This window comes from Zingiber officinale, chromosome 4A (assembly GCF_018446385.1).
Source record: "Zingiber officinale cultivar Zhangliang chromosome 4A, Zo_v1.1, whole genome shotgun sequence".
Taxonomy (NCBI): Eukaryota; Viridiplantae; Streptophyta; class Magnoliopsida; order Zingiberales; family Zingiberaceae; genus Zingiber; species Zingiber officinale.
Genome location: NC_055992.1, coordinates 96,725,360 through 96,735,636, shown reverse-complemented (window position 1 = coordinate 96,735,636; position 10,277 = coordinate 96,725,360). Strand labels below are relative to the sequence as shown.

General features: G+C 41.3%; 1 protein-coding gene and 1 non-coding gene across 2 annotated transcripts; one reads left to right on the top strand and one right to left on the bottom strand.

Moving 5' to 3' along the window:
- Positions 1 to 1,479: 1,479 nt before the first annotated feature.
- LOC121972523 lies at positions 1,480 to 2,163 on the bottom strand. Its single transcript, XM_042524180.1, has 2 exons — positions 1,839 to 2,163; positions 1,480 to 1,610 (listed from the first exon to the last, which is right to left on the bottom strand). Exons 1-2 carry the CDS (start codon positions 2,161 to 2,163, stop codon positions 1,480 to 1,482), a joined length of 456 nt encoding a protein of 151 aa, XP_042380114.1.
- LOC121974025 lies at positions 1,685 to 1,790 on the top strand. Its single transcript, XR_006109910.1, has one exon. It is a non-coding gene; the product is annotated as a small nucleolar RNA R71 (small nucleolar RNA).
- Positions 2,164 to 10,277: the final 8,114 nt, after the last annotated feature.

Genomic DNA, 10,277 nt, shown 5'->3' with positions numbered 1-10,277 from the left:
GAACTCTCATGGAAATTGCACTCGACTTTGTGTATGTTGACCTTGCGAGAATGTCGCGGAGGATAGGAGTTGCAGATGGAGGAATCTGATAAATCAAACTTGATCTTTTCTTTACCGATCTCCAAGGATAGCCTGTGACATTTTACATCGATGATGGATCCAGTTGTGGCAAGGAATGGTCTTCCAAGGATGATCGGTATCTTAGGGTCTTCCTCCATGTCCAAAATAATGAAATTTGTGGGAACTATACACCCACCCACTTCAACTGACACATCTTCCACTACTCCCATTGGATATCTACATAAATGGTCCGCTAATTGAAGTGCCATAGTGGTCAATTTTATGTTCTGGAGGCCCAGCTTCTTGCACAAGGAGTACGGAAGCAGGCTGACACTGCCCCCCAAGTCGCAGAAGGCTCTCGGTATGAGTTCAGGACCAATTTTTCACGGTATGGAGAAACTTCCTGGGTCCTGAAGCTTTGGTGGAGAATTCACCATAAGGAGAGCGCTACAATTATCTGTTAATGCCACGGTCTCGAAGTCACCTTTTTGCCTCTTGTTAGATAGGATTCCCTTTAAAAATTTTGCGAACTTTGGCATTTGGTGCAGCGCATCTATCAATGGTACTTCTATGTAGATTTCTTTGATCTTCTTAAGGAATTGATTGAACTCTTCATCTTTCTGGGATGCTATAAGCTTCTGAGGAAAAAGGGATCGTCTGATTCTGTGGGGCAGCTTGAGGAGTTCCTTCAACCTTTTTAGCAGCCACTTCTCCATCCCTGTTTTGAGGCTGATTGGGCAGTAAGAGATAGGGCTCTTTCTCTGAGTCAAGCTCCTTTTGACTAGTGATTTGGGGATCTCCCACAGTACGTCCGCTCCTCAGCTCAATGCAGTTGCAATGTTCCACTGGGTTTAGATCTGGCTTCCCTGGGAATGTACCCTATGCTCTTGAGACAGACTGAGCTATCTGTCTATCTTGCATTTTCTGGTGTTTTTCAGAGTTTTCCAGCCTCTGAGTCAGTTGTTTGATCTCGCTCCTCATCTCCTTTTGCTCTGAGAGAGCTTCCTCAAGCATCTTTTCAATCCTGGACAGTTGTGAAGGCTGCTGTTGTTGATAGGTCTGTTGTCCAAATTGGTGGCTTTGCTACCCAAGCTGATAATTCTAATGTGCTGGTCCTTGATCCTGATTATTTCAGTATGAGAAATTGGGGTGATTCCTCCATCCAGGGTTGTATGTATTGGAGTACGGATTATTTTACCTCTGATTGTAGCTGGTTATTGCATCACATTGCTCAAGTTGATTCATCTGTGCCTGTATCGGCCCAAAGAGGCAAGTGTCTTGAGCATGATCCGTACTTCCATAAGTGTCGCAAATACATGCTATTGCATTAGCTGTGTTGCCTCCCATGGCATCAAATTTTTTGGTCAGAGCGTCCAGCTTTGCAGACATCAGTGTAACTGCATCTACGTCGAATTTCCCTTACGCTTTAATTGGATTCCCAGTAAAAGAGCCACTGAATCTTTCAGATGCCCATTGATGGTGGTTCTGTGCCACATTTTCTATGATCTCTTCGGCTTCATCGAGGCTTTTATTCATCAGTGCTCCTCCTGCTGCAGAATCAAGAGATACCTTCGTGTGACAATTTATTCCATTATAGAAGGTGTGCAAGACCAACCATTTTTCAAGGCCATGATGGGGGCACTGTCTTAGCATATTCTTGAATCTATCCCAAGCTTCAAATAATGATTCCGAGTCTATTTGTTTGAAGCTGGCAATCAGGTTCCTCATGTGAGCAGTTTTGTTAGGTGGGTAGAACTTATCCAGAAACTTATGCTCACACTGATCCCAGGATGATATGTTGTTCACTGGAAGTGAGTTCAGCCATTGCTTGGCTCTGTCCTTCAGAGAAAACCCGAAGAGAAGTAGTCTGACTGATTCTGGAGGGACTCCATTCACCTTCATAGTGCCATAGATCTCGTAAAATAGCTCTAGGTGGTGGTTTGGGTCCTCATGTGGTCCTCCTCCGAATTGGTTTTGCTGGACCATGTGGATTACTGCGGGCTTGATTTCAAAGTTGTTGGCTTCAATGGGTGGTCGAGTGATGCTGGACCAAACCCCTCGTGCATACAGTGCCGTGTAATCTTTTAGTAGTTTTTCGGCCATTTCTGAGGATTCTCGTGCTACTTGGAATGCCTTTTGTAGATTTCTTCTCCTCAGAAAGGTCCTGTCAATCTCTGGATCAAAGGGTAGTAGCTGTCCTGAAAGGTTAGCTCTATGCATGCAATAATAAGATATGAAATATGATAGCGGAATAGAAAATAACAAAAGAGAAGAAATGAATGCGAAGAACTAAGAAAGGAAAAGAAAGCCTAGTCTAATCCAATATGATTTTGCTAATGTTATAGATGTAGTCCTCGGCAACGGTGCCAAAAACTTGTTATGATTTCGTAAGTGTACGGATTTATCGTCAGTAATAAAAATATCGATTCCATAGGGATTGGTTATAAGCACTAGCAATTGTTCACTAAGGGTTAGCTAGACTACCAATGGTTGCGAATAATCTAGGGAAGAAAGGTTAGGGAGAAGGGTCGAGAGCTGGTGAGTCGAAATGTTCTCTTAATTATGTAGAGCTCTAGGAGGTCAGTTTCGTTGTGGTGATATTGATGTGTCACGCTTTATCCTACACTCGTTGTCCTTTAACATGCAATTACCAGAAGCCAAAGCAGCTATTTTTAAGTAACAGGGTAAAGAAGGACCCTAAGAAGTCCTGTCACGGTTTACCCCTGTCACTAGGGCACCTCAGTAAATCTTGAGGACACGACTCTAACTGGTAAGTTAAGAATAGTGGTTAAGACTTAGGTTTGGTCTCTCGCTTCCTTGAGGAGAATTTGCCTCTCTTTCAAGGAAGTATCCTAGACGTCCGTGAATGAGTTACCCCTGTCACTAGGGCCCCTCGGGTGTATGATCTAGGAATAATTCCTCTACGAGGTTAACAAGCTCTACACAATCAAGCAACATGCAATTGAGACAAAGCATAAAAGATCATCCAACGAGTGTAAGTACAATACGAGTTCTACATCAAACCGAACCACAACTACTCCCTAATCCTAGAACAAAGGATCTACTCCATAAGTGTTGGATAAATACCCAACAACATAAAGAAGATAGACATACAATCTTCAGACACGGAGAAAGAAGAAAAGAATATGCTTATCCTATGTCAACGAGTGACCTTCGGGTCAAATCCTCTGCCTCTGGAGACAATATGGTGGTGGAAGATCGCTGGACGAAGGTCCAAGACAGCGTGGGATGACTCCAAGATAATTCTCCAACTGATGGCTCACTTCCCGGTGCTCTCCCTCGAGAAAAAAGGTTAAAACCCTTATATAGACTAGGGTTTGGCTGTGGCGACATGACCGCGCCCAGATGGCACGACCGTGTTCATTTCCTCCTCTGCTGGTGCTGCATGACCGTGTGGTGTCTGGCCTCGGTCCCTACCACACGGTCGTGCAAGGATGCACGGTTGGGCACTTCCGGGTCTCGGTCTCAGGGTGGCACGACCATGCAGGGTTGCATGGTCGTGTGTTGAACTGCCTTAGTCTCGGCCGCACGGCTGTGCAAGGATTGCATGACCATGCACTGCTCCCTTTCTGTCTGGTCACACGGCTGTGCCTAGAGTGCATGACCATGTTCTTCGGCTTGTTCCGGTGCGTTAATAATCATCGTTTTCGCTCCAAAAGTTATCCCTGTCAACACAAAACCAAACAAAGAGCAGATATCCAAACAAAAGGGTATATATACTGAATACAGGATGAAAGAGGCAATCATGCAACGAATATATATGCATAAAGTACGTGAATGTGCGCTAAAACATGCGTAAATGATCATAATATTTGCGCACATCACAAGCATAGTAGGATCCCTTGCTTGATAACTTAGAATGGGTGAAATGTTTAGGACCTAGCCTAAGATTTTAGATGCTTATGTCAGTGCATCACTATAAATCTGGGCTGTAAACAACATACATGGATCAATTTGAGTGAGCTAGCTAGTAACAACTTAGTTAGCTCCAAACGCTCAAATAGGCCAACTTATGTCAGTTGCTACTATCTTGTTGTAGATTGGTAGTTAGCTTTGTACAAAGGTTGGACATTTCATCATAAGAACATTTTTTTCTTAGTTTTTCTAACCATGCTTGGACTTTTAGGATATTATCAATTTTAGGGGGAGCTTCGAACTATATTTTTCAAGTCTACCTTACAAAATTTCCAAATCTTTTCCTGTTTATAAATTCATTTTCACAATTATTTTTGAAATTTTTTTGGAATATTTCTATAATTTGTGGAAATTTTTCACAATTTTACACTTCTCAAAATTTTCAAAATTATTATATTTTGTAACAAAAATTTCTTAATTCTTATATCTCTTTTAAAATTATTTTTCTTTCACTCTTCCTAAATATTTTTTATGTAAACAATAATTTTTTAGATTGGATTTTTTCTAAACACTTTACCTATGTTAAAATCTTAACTTTGCTATGTTTTTAAAATCTTAACTTCATTAACTTTTCAAATATTTTTCAAATTCTTCAAAAGATTTAACTAAAAATTGTTAGGGTTTTCAAATATTATTAAAAAAAACTTTGTGAAATTTTAACTAGGTTGTAAACCTTAATTTTTTTTTAACTCAAAGATTTTCTTTTAAATTGGTTTTGAAGTTTTCCCCTATTTTTGATGTGTGTCAAAGGGGAAGAGATAGAGAATTCAGGGGGAGTTGTTTAACTCAGGGGGAGAGTTAATAGTTAAATTACTTGTTTATTTAATTATTGCATATTTTAACTTAACTTTGAACCTTGGTTGTCAAACATCAAAAAGGGGGAGATTGTTGGTGCAAGTTGCATCAGAATGAAAGTTTTGATGTTGTCAAAGGTTCAAGTTAAGTCTTGTTGTGATCTAACAAGTTGACTGAGTGTGCAGGCTGTTTACTCAACCGGGAAAGACCTAGTTCAAGGCTAGGCAGGAGAAATTTTAGCAGATTGTGGAACCCAGGTGTAAGTCCAAGTGGGTCAAGGGGACCCGACGCTTGGTGGTGTGATCGAGAGGTCTGGAGGACTGAAGATCAAGAGAAAAGTCCTGGCAAGCCGATCAAAGCTAAGTGAAAAGTCTAAACTAGATCTTGAGGATCTAAGTTTGGTAGGTAGGTTGAGGTAAACAACTGGAGGAGCGATAGTGAGGTTGGTGTTGGTTGCTACTCGGAAAGCCTAGAGGTTCCACTGTACAAAAATTTTGTACAAAGGTATGAACCTTTTCCTAGCTACCATGTGTTCTTTTAAATTAAATTTTGGATCGCCTGCGGAACTTAACACGTTTGATCCAAAACTTAATCTATTTGTTCTTTTAGGTTTTGACTTGGATCTCCTGCGGAACTTAACACGTTCGACCCAAATCACCTTAAGTTATTAATTCCATTAAATATTAATTTCCATAATTGGTTCCCAGTACTGAAGTGGCGAGGCACATGGCCTTCTTGGATATGGGAGCAACCACCACCGACTAGACAAAACCTTTTATAAAAATCTACTATTTAATTTCCTAAAATAACTTTAGGTTAACCGAAAAGAACAATCAAATCACAAGGAAAAATAAAACAAAAGAACACAACTTCGAAAAACATATTCGAAATACTAGAACGTAAGCCTCTTGTATTTGATATTATTTCCATAAATAACAAGTATGATGCGGAAAGGAAAAATTACTAGTTATACCTTCTAGAAAGACCTCTTGATCTTCTACCGTATTCCTCTTCTAACCTCGGACGTTGTGTGTGCAACGATCTTCCGAGATGAGAAACCACCAACCACCTTCTTCTCCTCCTAGCTAGGTTCGGCCAACAATAAGGAAGCTTCACCAAGGAAGAAGATCAAAACACCAACCAAGCTCCAAGAGATGCTAGCTTTCTCTCCTTCTTCTTCTTCTTCTCCAAGTAGTATCCGGCCGCCACAAGAACTCCAAGAGGGATGAAGTATTCGGCCACCACAAGAGGAAGAGAGGGAGAGGATGATGACCGGCCACAACTGTAAGATATCAGAAAAATTAAATAATAAATATTACGGGACGAAAAATCTTATTGGATTTTTCTGAAATTTTTAGAAATTTTTCGGGATTTAAACGGAGTCTGTATGACTCGTTTTGAGGGGATGAATTAGGGGTATAGTGAAAGCCTGTTTAAAATACCCCTTAAATAGAAATTGATTAAGGAATAAACTTAAAGGTTAATTAAACTAACCTAAGTTTAATAATCCCTAAATCCCCGATTTCTTCTCCTCCTTCCCGATTCTGCCGAACCCACCTCCCTCTCCCGATTCTCTCTGCCCGAAACCCTTCTCCGGCAATTTCTCGCCTTACCGACGCCGAGCTCACGATCGCCGGCCATCTTCCTTCAGGCGAGGTTAGGGCAAAGACTCCATTGGCTCCTCTTGCGATCCTTTCTTCTTCCCTCTCATGCGCGGGCGCCTGGCACTGACAGAGAGCTCCCTCTGCCGTGGTTCTGTACTCGCCGAGTCGCCTAAGGAGGAGTTGCCGAATCTTGACAGCTCCGACCATCTCCGACGATGCGATCCTCTCTTAGGCTGTGCTCGTGCGCGTGCGGCAGTGACTCGGTGGAGTTAGGGCACGACGAGGAGAAGGGATTCGCCTTGTTCCCTATGGATCGTGGCCCTTTTGGTTCTCCTCCTTGACCTGGTTACTGGTGGGCATTGCCGATCGTCACCAGCCAAGGTGGATCGCACGACAACAGCTGTAGGTGATCAATTAAGGTAAGGCTTTGTTTGGAAATGTTGTGGATTCAAGAATTATTGAGGAATTGGTTCCTGATTATAGTGTTCTTCTTGATCGGTTGAGAGGAAGCATCGGGTCGGTGTACTGTGAACCCTCCTTGTTGTCGGTCACTGCCCTCTCCAATTCTTGCAGCTGTGGAGGTCACGGGTGAGGATGGAGGTTCTGTTGAGGTAAGTTTTGGACTGTGGATTAGGGTTTCAGCAAACCCTTTGCTGTATAATTGGTATTCTAGATTAATTCTTGGAAGAATTGGTGTGTAGGTGTAATTGTAGCTGCTGGACAATGGGTGTAGAGCTGTGAGGTACTGGATTGGCTGCTATATCTCAGGGTAAGTGTTTACCACTAGTTTTCTTATTAGGTTTGTCTTGTTTTGGGTGAACATGGAAGGTTGAAAGAAGGATTAAGGTTTTACTTGTAGTGGTAAGTTGTTGCGTTTTGGTTAATTAGTTGTTGATGGTGATTGGTTGATATAGTTGGTTATGTGATTATTCTTAGGATCATTGGATTGATTATGTGGACGAATTATACATGTTGGATTCATGATGTTTAGTGGTTGATTTAATGGATTAAATGATTAAATGATTCTCGTATTTGGAAGTATTGTGATATGTTGATTTAGGTGAGTTTTGAAGATTAGTTTCATTTCTACATTTGTTGGGATTAGTGGAGATGATTGTAGAAATTGATTTAAGGTGCCTTGGGTAGATTGATGAATTGTGGATTATGGTTGGATTTAGAAAGAGTGGAATTTAAGGATGGACCTATCATCTACTTTGGTTTGGATCGTTGGGTGGAAACTAAACAGGGTTACCTAATCGACGTAGGATTAGGTTTTGAGTTTAGTTTGTTGTTGATTATGTGATTAGCAACACATTATATATATACCATGTGATTCGCAGGACTTGGGTTCGGGACGAGCGTCTCGAAGTGGAATTGATTTGTCTGACGCGGTCGACAGATAAAGGCGGGTATTTCTTCCTTTGCCTCTATGTAGATTTTCTTTGAGCTTAGTGCATGGTTGTTATTTGACGGATTAGGTTACTTTACCCTATATTGTGTTCAGTTGCTGTTTTTCCTGCTTGTTACTTTTGCTTGAGCTTAGAGATGATCTATTTAATTCATATACAGTCTCTACTCTTGATATCTACTCTGTTGTGAGTACACGCGTAGAGTATGTCTTGTAGGGATTGTCGGGTTGTTGGTATTACCATGCTGATTGGGTCTATGATGTGGACTGTACATAGATGGGTATATGGTATAGGAGTCATCTTGTTGACCGTGCATTTACATGTGGTGTGTACATACGTATTTGTCATGTACTTTTGGAGGAGTTGTGTTGATTGTATGTTTGAGATATATACACATGTCTGTTGTGTTTTTACTGGAGGATACATGTTGATTGTACTTATCTTTTGTGTACATGTCTGGTGGGATTATTGGAGATTTTTGTTGATTATACATGTATAGTGTGTACATATGTTTGGTGGGATACGTGGAGGTATCATGACGATTATACTCATGTTGGAGGTATTTATGAGGTTTGGAGTTATTGCATGGATGATGATTTTATATATATATATATCATGTTCATCATTCATTGCATCTGATGACCATTGTCTCCCTTGTGGTGAGAGAGTCGTCAGTTGGTTTGGTTTAGCACCGCACACTCGACCACTCATGGGTAGTGGTAGCTGGAGCAGTTGCTGCTAGTCCTGTCGTGCCACCCGGTCACGAGGTTTTTGTGAGATCCGGCGTTGTGAGCAGTCAGGGACCCTGATGCTATGTAGCTAGATAGCTATTAGCGGACTGTCCGCCTCGACCACTATATAGTGGGCTGGAGGGTAGTACAGTCGTCACAGACCCAAGCCTCTCGGCCATACAGGGGTCGTGGTATCTGGAGAGGTGGCGGGGGTGACCATGGAGCATGCATGCACTTTTGCATATGATGCACGGTGCATCTGGGGGTTATATTTGCATACATGCCTACTAGATACTAGTTGCATGTGTTTGTGGTATGTTGCATTTGTTTGCGATATGATTGTTGCATATGGTTGTCATGCTGCATACATGTCATTTATTTTACATGTATATGCAGTCGTATTTATATCGCACAGGTGTCACGGGTATGTCTGTTGCAGATCCAGTGAGTTTACTGACCATTGTACCAGGTGTTGATTCCAGATTGGGTATGTATCTATCATTATATCGGTTGTGATTTATACAGTATGTATGTCAGGTTATTATGTCAGATATGTTTAGGTGCATTGAGTATGATAGTATGATCATGTTCTTATTTCCCTACTGAGACTGTATACTTGTGATCTCCATGTTGTTTATGGATCATGCACTATCTTGTCTATTACCCGCTGAGTTACCTATACTCACCACCGCATGTATATCCTTATGTTTTCAGGTAGATGGTTGGAGTGTCGCTCGGAGTATCCTGTCTGCCGGGTCCTACGTGACATCCGAAGATCGCGCTTACTTTCTTTGTATATTCTTTTCTTATTTTTGGCATTGTATTTGTGTATAGCCATGTGGCTATCTTATAGTTTTGGTGTTGTATTTGTGTTTAAGTCGTGCCGGCATGCATCGTATCTATTTGTCTTGTGTGGGCTTTCCGTTTTCGTTTTTCCGCTGTGTTGGTTTTTGGTACAGCCGTGTGGGCTGTTTTATATATAATTGCGTGGTTGTGATTGTTTCATTCCAGCCGTGTGGGCTGTTATTATAACTGCGTGGTTGTGTATATAAATATTCCAGCCGCATGTGGCTGATGTATTTTGCTTGTAGTGATGCTTCAGATTGTCAGCCGTACAGAGGAGACTCCTTTGGGGCGTGACAATTTTTGGTATCAGAGCGGGTACGATGCCTGTTTTGTTTTTGTTTTAGATTTTCGAGATTTATCTGATACCAATTTTTGGTATCAGAGCAGGTACGATGCCTGTTATTCGTGTTTTGGATTTCGTGATTCAATTTTCTTGATAGGACTTTTTCGATTTTGGGACCAGGCAGCAGCAGGACATCTTCAGGCTATAGGAGGTATGTTTGCATATTTTTATCATACATTTCTGTTGGTGTATATACTGTTGTTCATGATAGTTAGTTATGACATGTGTTAGTACATCTTTGTTAGTACCTGTGCAGTTGTTTGTAGCATGCATTGCATGTGTTGGGTCAATCACTGATCACGATTGACCTAATGGAGATCAAAGATTATAGTCTCAAGGGATTTGTTATATCATACTACCATTTGTGTTAGTTACTGCTATGACTAGTTGGTTGAGATTTAGAGTCACATACCAGTCCTTGTTATTATTAGCTGGATAGTGGAGGGTATCTATGTACTCATATTGATTCAGTTAGTTGAGTATCGGTTTACTCTTATTGGCTCGATTAGTTGAGGATTGTTTTACCTGGTTGACTGGTATAGTTGGGGCTTGA